Genomic DNA, 22,106 nt, shown 5'->3' on the forward strand with positions numbered 1-22,106 from the left:
TATGACATGTATTTAATGAACGATATGTTCCAAAGGCAAGAAAAATCGGCCTCATTTCTTAAAGAACTGATTTTTGGTAATTTGTTTTTCTTGGTGTTTTGTAAAAGGAAATTGCATCTTCAGTCTTTCTTGCCATAGTGCTCCTATAATTCCACATTAGAATTATTTTCAGATGCAATTAACATAGCTTGATTTATCATGTGAATGCACTTTGCATCTTAGGACTTTCTCTGGTGCAATTCAGATTGCAATAATTGGTAATTAAAAAAGTGATGCAGATTCCTTCACTGCAACACTTTATTAATTTTATTAATAACCAGTAGCATATTAAAACATTGAAGATATTTTTAAATTATCTTGAAATATTTAAATAACTGAAAGTAACAATTAAGGTTGCAATGAAATTTATAAGAAATTTTTTTAAATTTTCAATAAATATACAACCTACAACTGATTTAACTGCAATACGACTGAACGTGAACTATTGCAGATTGCGGTGTGCACATGATAGACAAGTGGAAAAAAATGAATCAAACAACAGAATGATAGACAGCAAGGACTTGCTGCACATTGTTTAATTTATCATACTAGGACAATTTTTAAAAAAGTAAATAAATATCGCATTATACATGAGGAAACACTCCACACAACTTATCTTTTAAACATGTATTTCAAACAGTTGATGAATTGAAACATTGGATGAATGGAATAAGAGCCCGTCTTGGTAGGTGCATAAAATCTAATTTTAATAAACATTGAATGGTACTAGTTGATTTTTTTCTGTCAGAAATTAATTATATTTTTATCCGAGTTATTCTCCAAATTGTATCCTTGATGGGAACTGTAAATGGCTAAATCTGATATTGCTTTTAAACTGCTACTTGTTCAGAATTTGTTTTCAGAAAGGAATTTAAATCTGAGGAGCTGATTATTATTTTTTTTTTCCTGACCTGTCTCCTTGAATAACAGGGTTGGATTTATGTGATACATTTGGAATGCTAGTACAGTCTGACACACCTCTTCATGGTAAGGATGGAAACTAGTGGGTGGCATACTCTGCTACATGCTGGGCTAAGAGGCTGATCACTTGACACAACCAAATACCATGCTACACAAACATATTCACCACTACATTGATCGGTTTTGCTAGGTGCAGTATCTTCATATACACACGGCAGGGTTGCCATAGTCTAGCCTGGGACACAGCAGGAGAAGCTGTGTCCCAGGCCACTTTATTAGCTGGCCAGGAAACATACATTCCAGACTTGAATCCTATAGAGAACTGTTGGCATCATGTGGAATCTGCAGTTGCCAGAAAGAAACCAAAGACCCTTCGTGAACTTCATAATTTGTGTTTGGAACCGCGAACTATCAGTTGATTATCTTCAGAAATTGATCTTGTCAATGCTTCAACGGTGTGCTGCTGTCATCAGCGCCAGAGGCAGTTCAACTAAATATCAGTTTGCACCTGGTGAACTTTTCATTTTGTTTTCCATTTAAAATTGAGGGCTTCTGATAATATTTCAGCCATAATTGTTGTGTTTACCAAAACTTGTATAAAAGTTGCAAATGCTCAATTTGGAATATTTTGAGAGCACCTGTCAAATATTACTTAGCTTTGCCGTAACTATTAATATATTTTGTTTATATTTCTATTTGTGACACTAGTCATTAATGTAACATACCATCGCAAAAAAAGGTTAGAAATTAAAATTCCTAGGTGCACTTTCTTTGAACACCAGCGCATGCTAAAGTAGTTAATTGGAATATAAGTCATTATTCACTCTCCCACCGTGCATGGATAATCGTTTTCCACAACCCAAATCCTCCCCTATGTTCTCTCATTGATCTTATAAATTCATAAATGCCCTGACAGCATCTTGCTCCTTTGGTATCACCCAGTTCTGACGATGATCGGCCAGGTTAGTGGTTAGAAAGGCAGCAAACATATCTGGAGAAAAAAAAAGAGACATGCTTAGTCAGTCAGATGAATTTTTTGATCAGTAGACTAGATAATTTATTATTCAATGTTTTCGGTATTTTTGTTAGCAGCATTCCGCTCAGAAATATTCAGCGTGTAAATTTCAGTTTAGTTTAAAAAATCATTCTGAATTACAAAAAAACTACAATGCAATCCATTGTACTTATTTAAACCTATAATTGAAGCTTTGATCATCCAGCATGATAATTGATGGATTGCCAAGCAGACCATTATGAGATCATAGGCAGGAGAAACTTCCTACTGACATAATATAGATTTTAAGTGATGCACGTTGCTGTTATGCTTATATTTCCAAAAGTATTTGTACACTCCTGTGATTTGGAAAAATGAACTACACCCACCAACCCTGGGTATGGAACAGTTATAAGTAACTGTGTTCATGTCAGAAGGAATTAGATCAATGAATTACAGTAGGTGGTGCAAAGCATTAAACTTTGACTTTTAACAGGGAGTCATCATAGGATGTCATATTAACAAACTGTTGATGCCATTGTGGCAAAACCTTTGATTAGTGATAGTTGATGTAATCACCAAATGGAAATGTCATGGTGCTATTACAGCCAGAAAGTGTTAAGCAGCAATTGATGGAAAGAGATCAGAGTACATAGAAGTTCAGAAAAACTAATCATTGGAAGCTGTGTTATAGAAAATGTTTTCTCATCTCACTGCCACGAAACTGTCTGGCATGAATGTCACAGGATACATTAACATCCTGGGCAACTTCACTTTTCTGTTTCATCATGACAAAGTGCCATAGTCTGTAATAATTTAGATTGAGGGAATTGGTCTGCCCTGACCTTACCACATTGAATATCTTTAGGATGAAATGGAACATTTAATTTCAGGCTAGACCAACATGTCTGCAGTCAGCAGCCAAATTAACTGCTGTATTGAAGGTTAAACAGACCAAAATATTGCATTACTGTCATTAAAAAAGTAGTTTTGAGACCTATCAACAGGATATTGTGTAAGATCAAAGGTGGGCTGACACTTTATTAAATATACAAGTATCTAGGTATATCACATATTGTTGATTTATTTTTTGCCTGTATATACTGTAGTCATCGAAACTGTAGCAGGATGTGTGTAAACCTCTAAGCTATTGTTATATATTTTTGCTTTACTCTTGTTTTAATAGTTTATATCCATATGTGGGGCTGACCGGGCTAGCCGGGTGGGTAAAAAGCCGGGTGCCTAGCAACCCAAAGGTCGCGGGTTCGAATCCCGCCTTGGGCTTGGATCAAAGTACTGCCAAAACCTTGGGAGGTGCATTATGGCCACAGACGCTGATGCGCCAACAACTACCAAAAAAAAAAAAAAAAATCCATATGTATGTAATTTGTCATTTTAATTTTTCTTAATGACAGCATGAATTTCATAAATCTTAGTGACCTCTTTTATCCTTCATGTATTATAAAATTAGCATTTTAGAAACATGTACATAACACTGTATATTAAAAGAGTCAAAATTATATCTGCAGGAAGAACTGAAGGAGCTTGTAAAGCGAGAGCACGAAAGGATAGATTCCGAACCAGATTCTGGTACCTCATCCGAGTCTTCTACTTCAGGGTAGACAGATGTGAAAGTGTGTAGACCTAAAGAAAGTTGTTTTTAACATTCTGTGTATGAAATTCCTATTATGTTTGAAATTATTTAAACCATTTGATTAAAAGTTGTTTTGAAAGTATTGTAGCGATTTGGGATATGAATTATTACATTAAAACTATCAAGTACTGAATGTTTATATGAGGTGTGATCTAAAAGGTGGACTATACCTTATTAATTCATTCACCAAAACAAAATGATCTTCGAAATATTTTTGATGCATTCATACACGGTTATGTATCCAGTTCTCTGTAATGTTATTACCCAAAGTATGTAACTTCTGGCACTACTAGATTTATTTTAAACTTTGGTTTCTCAGTTTTTCTTACAGGTTGTTCCCATTTAATTCCTTTGGTTGCTGCTTTGCTTCCCTGAAATTAATGAAGTTCGTGTGACGTGTTTTGTTACACTAAGGTAGCAAAAGGGTAGCTTTTCTTCTTTAGTTTTTTGTATTATTCTATTATTCTTAATACAGGGTGGGTGCACATGGTCTTAGAGCTACTGGTAAACTTCACCAGTGAAACATCAGTCCACATGCATTAGGGGCCTAGTTCTTGCCAGCAAAACATACCATGTATTAAGCAACCACTGCTACCTGCCTGGATAGTGGGCATCATGTACAATGGATCCTTGCTTCTGCCACACACACAAAGGTGTCTGTTGGCACGTTGAATTAGGTATTTGGACTCACCCAACCAGTACACGTTTCCAGTGTCCGACCATCATGCCAGTGACAGTGTGGAACTCATTGTCTGAGTGTGTGGCATATTGTCATTTGGGATGTTATTCTTGCATTCCCATATTGTATTGCAATGTCAGCTGTTGCACAGTGACCTGCACTGCACCCTATGCTCACCATGAACATCTATCTTATGTAATCCTTTACAGTTCTGTTGGCGGTATGAACAGTTCAGCACCATTCTTTGTACACCTTAACCACAGCGGGCCATGAACAACTGACAAGACATGCCACTTCTGATATGGAAGCACCTGATGCACAAGCTGCCATATTCATGCCCTTTTGAAACTCCATGGTAGCTTTAAACATATGAAGCTTTTTATACTTCAAGCTATGCGGCACCATCCATTACAGTTGGGTTGTTAAAATTTGGTGATCACAGTGTATATGCTACCCTTGTCTTTCTCATCAAAATACTTGCAGAATAGATTATGGATAGGGGTGTTTTTCTTTGTCTGTCTGTGCAAAATTAAATCAGTACTGCTGTATCTCATGCTCAAGCACAATTTGGAATGAGAAACTAAACCTTTCTTGTGAATTATCAATGAAGCTAAGGATTAAAAGACCAATTACAAAAGTTTTTGCTAGCAACCCAGAAAAGTAATTGATGCTACTCTTTTAGTTATCAGTGAGCTGTGAAATATCACTTTATATATTAAACAGTGAAGCAAAGAAAAGATGAGAAATACAGAAGAAATTAGCCATTTTCTTCAGAAAGCTACAAGATTGTCTGATTACATATACCATTAAAAAATACTCCACAAGAGGATTCCAAGTTGGATGAATAATAAAGTTACCAGATTACTTGAGTAGAAAAAGACAGCATGGAAAAGTACTGATACCTGTAACAGCACAAATTGATCTAATAGTGCCACAGAAAAAGTTAGGCTGGCAAAGGCAGATTATGAGAAATCACTGGCAAAGAGGGGGATAAGGAATTCTTCACATATATAAATGAAAAGAAGAGAAGGACAAACCAGATCGGACCCCTATGTAATGGACGTGGGATAGTATTAGATACCCCAGCCGAAGTTGTAGACTAACTCAGCAGTTACTTTGCATCGATATTTACAGAAGAAAAGCCCTTTATGTCAATGAGAAATTATGGGAGTGAAGTTGAAAAAAATGTAATTAATGATGTTGAAATTTCACATTTGTTTAATAAAAAAAACTTTCCAGCCTACAGGCCACCAATGCTCCTGGCCTGTATATATCTTAAGGGAGGCAGCAAGTGAGCACATTGAACAATTATGAGAGCATCACTGGACTCGGGAGTGATTCTGTTGGATTGTAATGAAAAGGGCAGTTCTAAGAGTGAAGTGGGAAATTACTGACCGGTTAGTCTAACTTCAGTAGTAGGGCAAATCATGGAGACAATGATCAAGGGTGGAATTCAGGATTATTTAGATAGAAATGGAATTCTGACGGATACTCAGCATGGTTTTGTAAAGGAAAAATCATGTTTAACTAATCTGGTTAGCTATTTTGACAGGGCTACTCAAGAGCTGGACTTAGGGAATAATTTCGACATTATTTGGATTTCGGCAAAGCATTAGACTCGGTCCCACATGAGTGGTTAATTTATAAGCTGGAACAGGTTGGAATTGCAGGAAAAATCCTTAGAGGGATAGCTGGATGGCAGGAGGCAGAGGGTTCTGATAAATGGTTATTCTCAGATTGGGTTGACGTAAGAAGTGGGGTTCCCCAAGGATCACTATTAGGACCACTGTTGTTTTTGATTTTCATAAATGACATCAATGAAGGGACAGAGGGCGTGATATGTAAATTTACAGATGATGTAATGATTGGTAGAGTAGTTAATGATCACTACCAAGCAGAGCTGAAATCTATCTAGAGTGGCCTAGATAGATTTCAGGAATGGTCAGAAAAATGGCAGCTATGCTTCAATCCAGCAAAGTGCTGGATTAAACCTGGGGAACAGTAACTTCAAAATAACTTATACACTTGGCAGAGTTGAACTAAAGCCAGTAGTGGATGAAAGGGACTTCGGTATTACGATAGTCAGACATGAAGTTCTCTGAGCATTGCAGGCTGGTTGCAAGGAAGAAAGACATTATGCTTCTTGAAAGGATCCAAAGACAGGTAACTCGCCTGGTGAGATGGGCAAAAGGGCGTCGATATGAGGATGGACTTGAATATGTGGGTTGCAGAGCTTGGAAACTAGGTACCTTAGAGGAGACTTGACTGAGGTATTTAAGGCTCTGAGAGGCATAAGCAAAATGAATGAGGATAAAATTTTCATGGTTATGATTCTAGAACAAGATATGGGGGGGAAATGTTTAGATTGGACTGCAGAAAGTTTTATTTTATCCAGTGAGTTATAAATTACTGGAACAAGTTACATGGGTGGTAGAGGCTGACGGTTTGGGGAAATTCAAAGGTCAGCTGGATTAATCAATTATTGGTACCATGGGATCAATTAATTAATCAGTTATAGGTACCATGTCATCGAGAAAAATTTTAGCAATTTTTTTAAAGGGGCATGATTGTGGGAGTACATTTGGCAGGAGCTTTGGTCACTAAGACAGCTGAACTTGCTAATGTTTCACAAGAAAGTTTCTAAGGTTAATATCTACATGGGAATCTAAAGAGAAGAAGACATCTGCAAAAGGCAATAGTGGGCAAAACCACTTACTCCAAACTGTAATGTTTGAGCATTGGTGTGATGTGCAAAGTGAAACTGGCAAGGAACAGCTAATCAGTTCAGTTGTGTATGGATTTCAATGCAATTTTTATCAAGAACTCCATAGAGCACTTCACATTGTTCATCACAACCAACAACTCGCATCATATTCAGTGGTACAAAGAGCACAAGCAGTGGAGGAATGTGACATGGTCTAATGAATCTTTCTACACTGTTTGCATAAAATAGATGAGTGCACGTGTGGGGGCCAGCCAAAGGAAGCGTACAATTCTGATTGCATTTCCTACTGTTAGGGGGTCTGGCAGTTCAGTAATGGTGTGCTTTCTCATGGCATCATATGGGTATACTCAATACGTTAGAAGGCAAGGTTGATACCCATTGCTATTTAACATTCCTGAGCGATCATCTTCAATCCAATTGTCAAGCATTTCTTTCATAAAGAGAGTTGTCTTTCAGGATGACATTGCTCCAATCCACAGAGTAATTTGAGGAGCACGAGACTGAACTTTTTCAATACCACAGCCATTGTAGTCACCAGATCTCAACCCAATAGAAAGTCTATGGTGACCTCTGGAATAACATTTCAGGCAGCACTTTCTAGCTTTATCAAACAAGCAGGAATTGATCATATTTCTTGTGGACAAATGGTGTCATATCCCTCCTGACTTTCAGATCCTGATAGACTATGCCATGAGGTATAGACTACTGGACTTGTGCGGCAGTCCAATACCATATTAGTTTTTTGCCCATTACCTTTGTCTATGGTTTATTTTGCTGTTCTATTTTCATATCCGCTAATAGTATTCTTAATCCTTGACCTCGTTAAAATTACATTTTTTACATTCATATTCTAATGATACTTAGTGTCCAGTTCTTTGTACAGTCCAGTATCTCTCTCTCTCTCTCTGCAATTTCCTAATTCCATTGTGTGTGTGTGTTTCCTGGGGGAGCTTATGGCATTGTAATTGGTCTTCAAAGTTTCCTAGAGATTTATGAAACAAATGCTAAAAATTTGGTGTCAATCCAACTTCCCCTTGAGTAATGCTCAAACATCCAAAATTAATATAGCTTTTTATAGGGGAGGGAAGATGGATGGATTAAATCAAAACTGACCCTAAATCCTACCCAGGGATTAAGAGAACATATGCTGAAAACTTGATGCTGATCTGAATTTCCGTTTTGGGTAATGCTTAAAACATCTGAAACATAACACCAGGATAACTAAATTTTACCAAAATAAAAAAAAAAAAAGGTGAAGTTCTGTTCACTAATTTTAACAAAAGTGGGATTACTCAACAAATCTTTCTAAAAGATCCAAATATAAAACTTATGCAAATCTGTACTAATCTGTTGTTAGGGTCTGGCAGATGAATAACAAATGTAAAACCCCTGGCATTGCTGCTGTGAAGGGTCTATTGTATATACCATGTTTGTATACAATAAAGATTAAAGAAAATATGTACATAAGAGCTTTTAAATATTAATTTGTTTCTGTTTTGACTTCATAGTCAAACATTAATTAGAAGACTGCTGAAATGTCAAAATCAAATATAATAATTACTGGCTAGTTATTTGAAATCATAATTCACTGTCTACTTTCTACCACTACTCTTTTGATGTAATTTATTCAGTTTCATTAACTTCTGGACCCCAAATTACTGATAATTTCAATTTACATGAGGCTGCTCCATTGAAACAAAATAGAAAATCATGTACAGGGTGTATAAAAAGTATGTATTCTAATGTTTACAAAAAGAAAAAAAATTGAGTGGTAAAAAAAAAGAATAAATTAATATGAACATTCATACTGGGTACATGTATCCTATTTGTGTATTGCTGAAAGTAACAGATAGGCAGAAATTCATTGCCAACTGGAGGATGTGTACAGATAATTTCATGTCACAGAAACAACACCAAGGTTTGTGTGATTCTTTTGCTAATAACAGGACAGAAGTTCAAGATGAGCAGCAACTTGGGCACCAAAGGATATCCACCACAAATGCCAATACTTGTTACAGTTCTTTAAACTGAGTAACACTGCTGAAGAGCCTAACATCTCACTGGGTAGGCGCCTCCGTGGGCAGGAGCAGCAGTGCGTAGCACACGCTTCTTGATCAAACTGGGGTTCGAGCCCGTGACCACCAGATGCGGAAAGGTCAGGAAATGACCACCGCATATCCCCGGGGCAATATGGCCTTAGTTGCTAATGCTCCTAAAAACCAAATAACAACAACAACAAGTCACTGGGTATTGTACAAAGCATTATTCATGCCCTACATTACAGTAGCATTTGTGCACAATACAAAAGAAAATCACAGCTGACAAAGCCCTTTCGTTGAATCTTCTCTGCATCTGAAGCATTACACAAAGGCATACAATTTCTACAGTACACTGCTGAAGGGACTGAAACATGGATGCAATGTGACATTAGGAACAAAAAAGGCATCACAATGTGGAAATACCCTTTGTCTCCTTCCATATGGTGTCCTGGAACCATGTTTGCTTTTTGTTGATTTCCTTTGAACAGGATGAACTGAGTGTTACAGATGGCCATTCATCGCATGTGGTCTGGGTTGCTATACTATGCCACACACGTTGCCAACTGTCCCTGTAAGTTTTTACAGTGATATGATCAGATAATTCTGGATCACTGAGAGTAGTCCTAATCTTGTATTAAGCGAGTTACTTCTAACCTCTGAAGAAGCATCATATGTACCATTATTGCTGTTTCCTAGCAAAAAGTGCTTGACATCGCCTACTTCTGTGCTGGAATAAATGCCTTGGTGTCAGTGCGACAAATGTTTGAACATGTATGGCAACTATGTAGAAAAGGCAACATGTATGGCAACTTATGTAGCATCATACACACATCTATGCATTCTTACCTTATTTTTTGAAATGCCCTCATATGTACATACTTATTGGTGTAGATACACCATAGTCTACCCATAAATTTGAACTACGTATGTAGTGTAAAGGCATTGTTTTAATTTTATCCCATATTGTGGGTGCCTTCACGAGATAGCTGGTATTGCACTATTCAAATAAATAATGCTTCTCTAGCAGAGAAGACTACTGTTATTTATTTTCAGTGGGTACCACCACCCAGATGATCGTTTTGAAGCTAGTGGGCTTCATCATCAGTGGGTGAGCAGGTACCCTGGTAATGCAACATGCCACCACAGTTGCGAAGTTATTTCCACAATATGAGAGATGGTGTTTGTTTGTTATTTGGTTTTTAGGAGCATTAGCAACTAAGGCCATATTGCTTCGGGATATGCAGTGGTCATTCCCTAACCTTTCTGCATCCTTCGTATTTGGTGGTCACGGGCTCGAACCTCGGTCTAATCAAGAAGCGTGTGCCACGCACTGCTGCTCCTACCCACCTGGCTATGGAGGCACCGAGAGAGAGAGATGGTGTAAGTAATAATAATGTATTAGAAGACAAAATGCACAAGGCATAATTTCTTATGGGTTTAGATAATTAAATACACTGGTGTGCAAAACTTAAAGACCAACATTATTTCTAAATGTTACAACCACAAAATCTTTACTTAAGGTACTCTTTTACTGATGAGAGTAGATTCAGTCTTAGCAGTGATTCTGATTCTGGCGAGAGGTTGGCATCCGGTATCACTCCGCAAACATCACTGAAAGGATCGATATGGCGGTTGAGGTGTTCTCGTCCGGGGAGATGTTATCTTGGATGGACATACACAACTCCAGATACTGGAAGGCGATACAGTAACTGGTCCACGCTACTGTACTGAGGTAATCCTTCCCCATGTGTGTCTGTTCCAAGGTGCCACTGGTCCCAAGTTCGTGTTTATGGATAATGCCATACCCCATCGCATTGCAGCTGTTGATATGCTTTTGGAAAGTGAGGACATTGTTCGTATGGATTGGCCAGCCAGCCAGTTCCACCGATCTAAATCCCATCAAACACATATGGAACGCTCTGGGGAGATGCCTAGCAGTACCCACCAGAAAATGTTCACCAGCTGAAGATGGCACTGACAGAAGAATGGACAATATTACTACAAGAACTTATCAACAACATTGTTCTAAGCATGGACAGGTGGTGCAAAGCCTGCATCGACATTAGGAGTGGTCATATCTCCTACTGAGGACCACCTCTTCCCTTTATTCCATCTTTTGCAGTGATACATCCGTATCATAGCAGCCAGTGCTATGTTGCCATTTTTGAATAAAGTCCCTCTGTACCTCACGAGGTTGCTTTGGTATGCCTTTCCCACATCCAGACCACTCCTATGAGAAGCTACAGGTGAAAACCTGACTGGTCCTTAAATTTTGCACATCAGTGTATAAAATATCTGTGTACATCATAAATATGAACTACGTATGTAACGTAAAGGCATAGCTTTAATTGTATCTTATATTGTGGGTGCCTTCACAACGAGATAGCTGGTATTGCACTACTTCAAATAAATAACGCTTCTCTAGTACAGAATACTGTTATTTATTTTCAGTGGATACCACCACCCAGATGATCATTTTGAAGCTAGTGGGCTTCATCATCAGTGAGTGGGCAGGTACCCTGGTAATGCAACATGCCAAATGGCATGGGTAATAATAATGTATTAGAAGACTAAATGCACAAGGCATAATTTCTTATGGGTTTAGGTTAATACCGGTGTAGATACACCATAGTTTACTTACCTAAACCCATAAGCTTTGAAACCTAAACCCACTAGCTTTGAAACAATTGTCTGGGTGGTGATATCCACTGAAAATAAATAACAGTAGTCTTCTCTACTAGAGAAGCGTTATTTATTTGAAGTAGTGCAATACCAGCCATCTCGTTGTGAAGGCAACCACAATATGAGATACAATTAAAACAATGCCTTTATGCTACATACGTAGTTCAAATTTATGGCTAAATTATGTTTTTTTTTTTTTTTTTTTTTTTTGTAGTTGTTGGCGCATCAGCTTCTGTGGCCATAATGCACCTACCAAGGTTTTTTTTTTTTTGCAGTACTTTGATCCAAGCCCGAGGCGGGATTCGAACCCGCGACCTTTGGGTTGTCAGGCAGGTGCTTTACCCACCTTGCTAGCCCGGTCGGCAAATTATGGTGTATCTACACAGATATTATATAGTTAATTACCTAAACCCATAAGAAATTAAGAAATTATGCCTTGTGCATTTCATATTCTAGTACATACTTATGAAAAAAATTAAAAATCAGGAGATGGTCATTTTTCTTTCAATTAATTACATCCATTGTAAAATATGGTAATAAACCAAAGAGATGTAATGATTTCAAAGTTACAAGATTTTATATAGCACATGGCTAGAGACAAGAAAGCAAGCTTATACAGCATCAGCCAAAAAAAAAAAAAAAAACCTCTTCCCATTTCCCCCATCCATTCACTCCAAATGTTTGTCTAGTTCTGCCTTGAATTTATTTAAGCTGTCAACTTCCACAATGACAGATCGAAGTTTGTTCCAGCAATCAACCACCTGCTGGCTAAAGGCAAATTTCCACACATCTATTCTACAACTGTCTTTCCTCAACTTGAATTTGTCCCCTCATGAGATTAATCTGGGCAAGAGGAAGAATGCCATCAGCATTGAGCTTGCGCAAACCATTCAAAGCCTTATACACCTCAATCATTACAGGCATCTAGTCTCCAGATGCTACAATTTGCAGAACTTAAGCCTTTCTTTGTAAGAGCAACCCTTTTTTCCCTTCACCAATCTCATTGCCCTTCCCTGTGTTTATTCCAGCAGCTCTATATTCTTCTGAATAGGGAATAACTCTATCCAACTGAGAGAAAAAAAAAAAAAAAAAACTGGATAATGGGCTGGTAAACTCAAATAATAAAGAATTCACTACGCTGTTTTAAAGTAACTCCACCATTTAACAAGACTGCATTTACGTCGCAGTTTGAGCAGCATAATGCTACTGTAATGTAGCATTCTTTAATGGCAAAAGGAATCTAGATGTTCTGGCAGACCCAAATATGATTTTGGTTTCAATTTTTTTTTTTTTTTTTTGGATTGGTCATGGTATAATTGCATTTTCTAGGAGTATTTTTTATTGACAATTATGGTGATTATGCATATTTATTTATTTACATTTAATTCAAACTAATTTAGACAGTGATACATTAAAGGAATAAATTTTTTTTATTTCAAACATAAAACTAGATAGGCACATCTTGAACAAAGGAACACTGTTCAGTGAAGCATCTACACTGCAAAACACTTAACATGCAACATATCCTAAACATTCTTAAAGCTGTGAATGAATTATGAAAGCGAGAATATAACTTTACATCACCTTAAGAGACTGATGTAAAAGTGTTTGCAGGATTCTTCATCTGTTATCCATTTGTGCAACACTGTCAACAGTGACCACAGGAAGAAGGAACAGTATAGTTTATCAGTAAACCACTTAAGAACATATAACCATAACAACTAATCTCCTGTGCCCACTGTTACCATTTCAAGTACGTCCTTTGTGGAACCGAGGCAGCCAAAGTGCATAATGTTACTGATTAAAATCTGACTTAGAATGCTAAATTCTGCGTACTGTTGCTGGTTATATGCTCAGAGCAATTATCTCTCAGGAAGTTTGGTGTTTAAGTATAAATATACAAATATAACATTTCATGTTATTGAGCAATATACAGAACAAGAACACTAGAAAGAATAATTACTTACAAAACTATAATGACAGTGAAGTACAGTGAAACAAACCACATTCTAGTATTTTACAAACAATATGAGAAAACAAACTTGCATAATAAAGAAGGATAATTACAAAACTGCAGATGAATACGAAATCCAGTTGCAAATAAAGTGCGATTGATAGTTATGTCAGTATAACACCACAGAAAAACAATACTTACAAAAATAAAAATGAGCACGAACCTTAGCTGCAAACTAATCAGAATCAATGATTATTTTATACAATAAATTCATGAGAGGTATTAAAGATAACTTTACATTCCAGCCTTGTATACAATCAAACAGCAGCCTAACAAGTTGGATCTATGAAATGAATTAAGATATATTACACTCGCAAAAAAAAAAAAAAAAAAAAATCTGCTCATCACTAACCACTACTACAATTGTACAAGATCAAATTAAATTATATTGCAAATATTAGTTGAAGTCATAAAAGCAACTTGTCCTATTCATACAAGTATTACAAAAATGAATGCTTTGGTATGTTAGTTTTTATGTAAATATTAAAGCTTAAAACACTTGTAGCAAATGTCTAAAAACAAACTATGATTTACAACCAGTCTAAAAAACATTACAAATTTTTTATCCTTCCAAACTCTGAATTACTCCTTGACAAAATGTATGATGTATTATATAGATATATGTATATATGCAGAAGCACTTGTATCAAAAACAGGTAACTAGTAGATGTTTTTATATTAAAGTGCAAACAAACACATAAATGCTGCCTAAAATGTTTCCTAATTCTCATCAATCTGATATAAAAAATAAAAAAGCACTGCTCTCTTTCTCTCTCTATGAATTGTTTTGTACAGAATTATCTAATGTATTTATTGCAAAAGACTTGTTGTGCAAAGCTTATAGTTTATTACTCATGCTAGTTCTAGCCTTTCACTGACTGTAAGAGATGACAAGGAAAGAGCAGAAAAGGAAAGAGCAGAAAAGAAAAGAACAAGTGCAAAAAACAAAGCTTTTTTTAGGAATAGGAGTTTCAGCAACCAGCATTTAATTGGAGGAAAAAACTAATTTCGCATAAGCATTCTAAAATTTTGTTGTCTGTCTCAAATGAAGGCCATATTACATTCTCAATTTTATGTTTGTTGCAAGGTCAACTCTTTAAATGAAATTATGCACTATTGCTTTATTTCAGGTACCACTTCCATTTTTTGTAATTTTACATAAACACTCAAAATAAAATTAATTATAATTACAAGACCCTTTATATGATTGCTTCAGGTGCCATTGAGTAATGTTATATCTTTCTCGGTGCACCTCTGGGATCCTATGAAGAGCCTTGTGGTCATCCCATTACTCATGTAATACAGCACCGAATTTGCTGGTTGGATGAATGGGTGACTTCCTGCTAGGGTATATTAGTAAGGATAATTGTTATAGGATCCATGGTTTGGATTGCACTGTGCAATTTTGAGCAGTTAGATCAAAGAATGCAATAAAATTAGATTAATGGTTACACGCGGGTGTGTACCCCTTCCGATTGATCATTGCGAGGAGGAGTGATTGACATGCCTAACCCACTATGGTTAGTCTTAGTTAGGGAGTTATTCCTCCCTTGCTGCTGTTTTAAAATCGGTAACTCGTTTTCCGATTTTAAAACAGTGGCAGGAGGGGGGGGGGGATAAACACCCTAAATAACATTAACGATAGTAGGTTGAGCATGTCAATCACTCCTACTCACAATGATCAATCAGAGGGGTACCTGCTTGTAAACTAACCTAAAATTAGCTGACCGGGCTAGCCAGGTGGGTAAAGTGCCTGCCTGGCAACCCAAAGGTTGTGGGTTCGAATCCCGCCTCGGGCTTGGATCAGAATAAAATGCAAAAACTTTGGTAGGCGCATTATGGTCACAGAAGCCGATGCACCAACAACTAACAAAAAAAAAAAAAAAAAAAAATTAAGTGCATGATAGTATATTTTGTACATACAGAATTACAATAAAAATGTTGGGTACTATAATAATTATTCATCACTAAAATATGCACAGCATGGGAACTACTAAATTTTGCATCCACTACAATCAGAACCACACTGAGTGATGGGGTAAATACAAAATGAATCTGAAATGAAAATCTAACATAAAATCAGTGATAAAAGAAATTTTTATTTTATCCTCCCCTGGCTGCGGTTTTAAAATCAGTAATTTGTTTTCCAATTTTAAAACAGGGGGGGGGGGAGATAAACACCCTAAATAAGACTAATTATAGCAGGTTAGGCCTGTCAATTACTCCTACTTGCAACGATAAATCGGAAGAGGTACCCGCTTGTAAACGTTAACCTAAAATTAAGTGCATGATAGTATATTTTGTACATACAGAATTACAATAAAAATGTTGGGTACTATAATAATTATTCATCACTAAAATATCCACAGCATGGGAACTACTAAATTTTACATCCACTACAATCAAAGCCACACTGAGTGATGAGGTAACTACAAAATGAATCTAACATAAACATAGTATAAGAAATTTTTAGCATTAATCTACATAAGTTCACAAAAAAAAAAGTTTTTCTTATTACCTAAATTTTCTGTTTACAGATGTTAATGTTCAACTTTTACACAAGCAAAGTTCATTTCTTTACAGAATTTCCCAAATTAAAAAATAATTCCTCAACCATGTAACCTGCTAACTTATTCCTGTATTTGTCTCCTTGTAAATATATAAGACAATCTGGGAGCCAAGCACCAAATTTTGAATCTTTCTGAAGGCATTGACTAGCAACATGCTCCCACTTGCAAAATAACTAACATCATTTACCATTTTAAGAAAATGAAATACAGATGGTAAACATGGCAAAAAGTATAATTACTAAACCATTAATGCTCAGAGTTCTATAATTGTTTCTCTGCTTTATGCAAATGTACTAAAATTCAAAGTAATACTCAGTGCAATAATATCAGTAAAAATATATGGTACAAAACTAAAATCTTATTCAAGAAATCTGAGTAAGTAGCACTAATTTCTCTCTAAATATTCTATCCGCTTCATCATCATGTTCATAAACCTTCTATAGTTCTCTAAATTTTTTTCATGGAAAAAATAGTTCTTTAAGAATTACTTACTGTTTAATTATAGATTTTTAATTCTGTACACACACTTAGCATATCACCATAAATAGATTTTCTGTGTGATATTATTTCTTGGTTTACTACCAAATGATTGTTTGCAGTCCATCTCCCCGACCTTCATTTCACACAATACAGTAGCTTTTTTCCTTGCTTTGCATGCAAATTACTATTGGTCCATGATTACTCATTAACAATAAATACTTTGTTGCAGCATCTTAGTTTGCTGGGGTAAGGAAGCAGTATTTATACTTGTTCTTTCATCTCGTTTCCTTTATACACCATTTATAATTTATGCATTTAAGTTTGCCTGGTTAAAAATGCAGCAAGCCATGCTGCAGTTTAAACCTAAAAAGCCAGTAAAAGCACATTTATATGAGAAGCCTTTTGCAATAAATGTCTGTACAATTCTACATAATGTAACTAATTCAAACTCATATCTGAATGGTCTTATACTTTTTGCATTATCAAACAATCAAAAATGATAAAATCAAGAATTCTATAACTATGTAAAGAAGGCAGTGTTAAAAACCTTACAAATGATTTGTCTTCTTGCATATCCTATACAAGTTCATTAGAAAAATGACCTACAAATAATTGTTAAGTGAGTTTAATAAGGAACAAAAATTTGTAGATGAAAAAATGTAAATTAATGAACTATAAAAAGACAAATCTTAAAAAGTGGAAGCTATAATTTTATAAGAAATATTTACAAAAGTATAGATCGCTAAAACAGTATGCCACATTCCTAAATATATATATTATTTTATTTATAAACAGGATATCTCAAATCTGGCACAAGTGTTTTCTGCTGCTTTAAGCACCTTCGGTGAGAGCTAAATTCTATTTAAATAAAAAATATATTTCTTTGATGGCTTTACATTTTATTCACACTTCTTGAGGTCTTTAAACATCAACAATGAAAAAGTTCTGCGAATCTGGAGAATTCTTTGTTTTTTCGGTTGGATTTGAATAAACAAGGGAAGACAGTACTGTAAAAAATCAAAATAAAAAATTATTTATTAATGTAAAGAACAGTTTCACTACATATTACCAGGATGATGAATTAGTTAAATGTGAATATTATTGTGTAAAAAGTATTACATTAAGTTAAAACTCCCACAAAATAGAAGTATTTAATAGTTGATGTTTCTGTATTATATATTGAATTCTATCATTAGGCCAAATCTCTCCTGATTTCAGGACAGAATTCAATATACAATTCAGAAACATCAAATATTAAGTACTTCTATCGTGTAGGAGTTTAATTTAATGTAATACTTTTTATATGATAAAATTCACTTGATAACAAAATTCTTGTGGTTTAGTGTTATTCAGATTTAATTAATTATGAGAAACCATGTTATATCCTTCTTCCAATACAATCCCGAGATGATTATAATAACCTGACCTCTTTATTGGCTTTTGCTGATATGCATATCAGCAAACAGTAATAAGTGTTTACAGATTTGAAAAATTTGTCAGTGTTACCTAGCACTCAAATTTTACAATCAACAAGACACCTATACACATAAGCATATAATATTTGTAGTATCACAACTGACTATGTGGATGAGATATGATGCCTTTTCCAGTGCTACTGTCATGCATGCAATAAATATATATTCTTGCCTGGTTGTTCAAAGGTGCAGTTACTTTTCCTAAACTCCTCAATTCAATTCTGCCAAGTAAAATGGCAGAAAAAACTGATTTTGCAGGCATGGGCAAGCTTCTGATAAACTTTATTGCTATTTCAATTTATTTGTTTTTCATTTTTGTTAAGCTTACGATTTTCATTGGTTTTTTTTTTTTTTTTTTTTTGGTAGTTGTTGGCGCATAGGCTTCTGTGGCCATAATGCACCTCCCAAGGTTTTTGCAGTACTTTGATCCAAGCCCGAGGCGGGAATCGAACCCGCAACCTTTGGGTTGCGAGACAGGCATTTTACCCACCTGGCTAGCCCGGTCAGCGATTTTCATTGTGGCAATTTCAGAGCTGTGATTTGCTTTTAAACTGGGCAATTTGATCAAAAGTTACATTAAATTTTTCACAAAGCCACCTAAAGTGGATAATCAGTAGCAGAAATTGATACTTTATGATGGTTTATAATTAAGTGTGAAGTTTTCCATTTAAAATTGTAGTGTAGGAGATTTTAAAAGTATTTCTTCGTATTAATTAATTTTAGTGAATACCTTCTTAATATTTTTGCAACTATGGTTTCCACTCAAAATGGTAAGCGCAGCATGACTTGGGGTGGGGGGGAGGTGAATTGCTACTAAAGATTCACTTATGAATCATGATCTTATTGTTTGTACTCATTATGAGAGAACTATGCCGGTGGTACATCACTGAATTCTAGATATAGGGACTGCAACAATCGAAGTCAAACTTTCATGACATTAGGGAAATTGAGACTATTTTCTGTAATAAAGATGGATGAAACAACCTGAGTACATTTACCAGGTTCAAGAATTGAAGACAGTGGCAGATCCAAGAAAATAATGACAGAAAGAGCACTTGTGACAGGGGCACAAAGGCACAGAACAAAACAAATATGACACTCAAACATAATGTGACTGGTGGACACAGGCACACAGCTAAAGTCTGAATTACTTTGAAATAAACATTATGCATGACCAAACTGTGTGATGCCTCAAACTAGAATGGTGATCACATCAGCATCGGTGTTGCTGAGCCACAATGCAAAAATAGATAAAATTCTATGTTAGCAATGAAAAAAGAAATTTTTTTTGTAGCTATAGGTAATTTAAATGATTGGTGTATATTCTCTGAAAACTGACAGGGGGCACATGCCCCTATTTCCCCTACCTTGAATCTGCCATTGATTGAAGATATTACTAAACGGCTGCCAAAAAGGGGAAAAAAAAAAAAAAAAAAAGCAGTTCTTAACAAAAAATGGGTGGAGAGCAGAAAATTTTTTAAAGTATACATTACATTAAAAATTAAATTTCATCGGCAACAGCACACATTTTATATTTAAATACAGCCAAGGATTGTTTACCAGTACAGTATGCTTTTATTAAAACTTAGGATTGTCCTGTCTGTGGACTTCTGTTTCGATTGTCTGTTAGACGTCAAGTGACTATGACTGCTTCAAAAAGATACTGTTGCAGACTTTGCTCTCTTTAGAAATGTTGAGTAAAAGTTTTGCCCATAACAATGATCATATTGCATAGAATTGTATGTCAGACAATTTTCAAAGCTTCACCAGAAAGAAAAGATCTAAACTCAGTTCTGGTTTTTTTCAGCCAGCTGAATATCCTCTTACACTCGGAATTACTATGAGCAATTATTAAAATTGCAAGCATGACTTAAGACTATTTGTTATACAGGGATACTGGTGAATTTCAAGCTTCCTTGAGAACCAAAGACCACTGTATATCAATTTTTTCTCCATAATAGCATTATAACACTGAAACTGACAGAACTGATATGACAAAATATCTACTGCTTCATCTTTAGTGACACCAAGAAATACTGAAGTTTCTTCAATTTAAAATTTAAAAATAATGAATTGCCAACTGATAAAATTTGTGCTACTCATTAAATAAATTTAAAAAAAATTTAAGCAGACAATCACTAGTGAGTGGCACTATGACCAAACAGTCAGTGTCACTCACCTGTTTCACTTTTCAATTTGGTAACTGAAAAGCGCTCTTTTTAAAATGTACACACGCTTCAAAATCGTTTTTACTTCTGTAGAATTATGAATTTAAACTGTTTAAAGCTATTGTTCCTTTTAGCACCTCCCTCTAGATACTAATAAATGTCAAACAAATGTTCAACTGCTTTCACAGGAAGGCATGCAGCTCCATTTTCAGCATACTAATAAATGAGATGGCAAGGACAGCCTTTTCCACCAAGTGCCCAATCTCCTCTTTTAATATATGCTTGTTACTCCAATTTTTAAGCCTACCGTAACAGGAGCATTATTGATACTGCTTTGTTTTCCTTTAGGGTGACTGCTTTTCTTTAGGCCAATGTGTACTAATGTATTAAAATAATGAGTATTTTGCATCTACATTCACACATGAAGAGTTATTAAGGTTTCAAAATGCCACAAGGTTATCAAATTGTAGCAGGATGCTTAATGATTTTGTAATAACTGGGAGCAAAGTGGAGGAGAAATTGTTGAAGTTAAACATAAGAAAGCCACCTGGAGTGTATGGGATCTATCCAGTTACATTAAAGGAGGCGGCAAAGCAACTAAGCAAACCCTTAGCCATAATTATGAGAGCATCCTTGGATTCAGGGGAGGTCCCCACGGCCTGGAGATGTGCAAATGTATCCCCAATTCACAAAGGGGATCGAAGGGTGACACAAGTAATTACAGACCAGTTAGTTTAACTTCTGTTCCGGGTAAAATAATGGAGCCACTGGTTAAAGATGCATTGCAGGATCATCTAGACAAGACTGCAGCAATAATTCAGACACAGCATGGGTTTGTTAAGGGAAAGTCTTGTCTGACAAATTTGATAGGATATTATGATGTGGTTACAAAGGAACTGGATGCAAAAAATAATTTTGATATCATATATTTGGATTTCAGGAAAGCTTTTGACACCATTGCGCATGGAAGACTACTGTACAAATTGGAGCAGAATGGTATTAAGGGTAAGTTGCTACAATGGATAAAAGGATGGTTGAGTGGGAGAAGACAGAGGGTGGTAATTAATGGGTGCTGCCCTTCGTGGACTAATGTTATTAGTGGAGTCCCAGAGTTCGGTATTGGGTCCTCTGTTGTTTTGTATATTTATCAATGATATTGATGAAGGTATATCAGGCTTAGTGTCAAAGTTTGCAGATGATACAAAGGTTGGCAGGGTTAGTAATGGCAGTGTGCTACTGCAACAGGATCTAGATAATTTTGGCAGATGGGCTAAGAAGTGGCAACTGAAGTTTAACCTTGACAAATGCAAAGTACTGCATATGGGTAGAAGTAATCCCAGAGAAACATACCAACTGTGTGGTACTACATTTAAGGTGGTAGAAAATGAAAAAGACCTGGGAGTAATTGTGCAGTCAGATATGAAGTTTTCTGAGCAATGCAGACAGGCTGCCAGGGCAGGTCATGGGGTTTTGTCAATGATATATAGGAATTTTGCTAGCAGGGAAAAGGAGGTGATTGCCCCTCTGTATAAGGCAATGGTCAGGCCACGTCTTGAGTACTGCGTACAGGTCTGGAGGCTTCATTTTAGGAAGGATGTAGATTTGCTTGGGCGTATACAGAGAAGGGCAACAAGATTGGTGAGGGGAATGAAGGGATCCTCTTACC

General features: G+C 35.9%; 2 protein-coding genes across 2 annotated transcripts in view; one reads left to right on the top strand and one right to left on the bottom strand.

Moving 5' to 3' along the window:
* The window catches only part of Sirt2 (NAD-dependent protein deacylase sirtuin-2), a 67,830-nt gene extending 64,140 nt beyond the window's left edge, over positions 1 to 3,690 (top strand). The window contains exon 16 of the mRNA XM_090375729.1: positions 3,484 to 3,690. Within this exon, the coding sequence (XP_090231855.1) occupies positions 3,484 to 3,576 (93 nt within the window). The 3' untranslated portion in view covers positions 3,577 to 3,690. The remainder of the gene's footprint in view (positions 1 to 3,483) is intronic.
* Positions 3,691 to 17,688: 13,998 nt separating this feature from the next.
* LOC150085042 (uncharacterized) overlaps positions 17,689 to 22,106 on the bottom strand; it is a 186,146-nt gene continuing 181,728 nt past the window's right edge. The window contains exon 16 of the mRNA XM_090376441.1: positions 17,689 to 17,804. Coding sequence (XP_090232567.1) covers positions 17,719 to 17,804 — 86 coding nt within the window. The 3' untranslated portion in view covers positions 17,689 to 17,718. The remainder of the gene's footprint in view (positions 17,805 to 22,106) is intronic.

The sequence above is a fragment of the Mastigoproctus giganteus genome, chromosome 6, assembly GCF_048544385.1.
Source record: "Mastigoproctus giganteus isolate SK-2022 chromosome 6, ASM4854438v1, whole genome shotgun sequence".
In the NCBI taxonomy this organism is placed as follows: Eukaryota; Metazoa; Arthropoda; class Arachnida; order Uropygi; family Thelyphonidae; genus Mastigoproctus; species Mastigoproctus giganteus.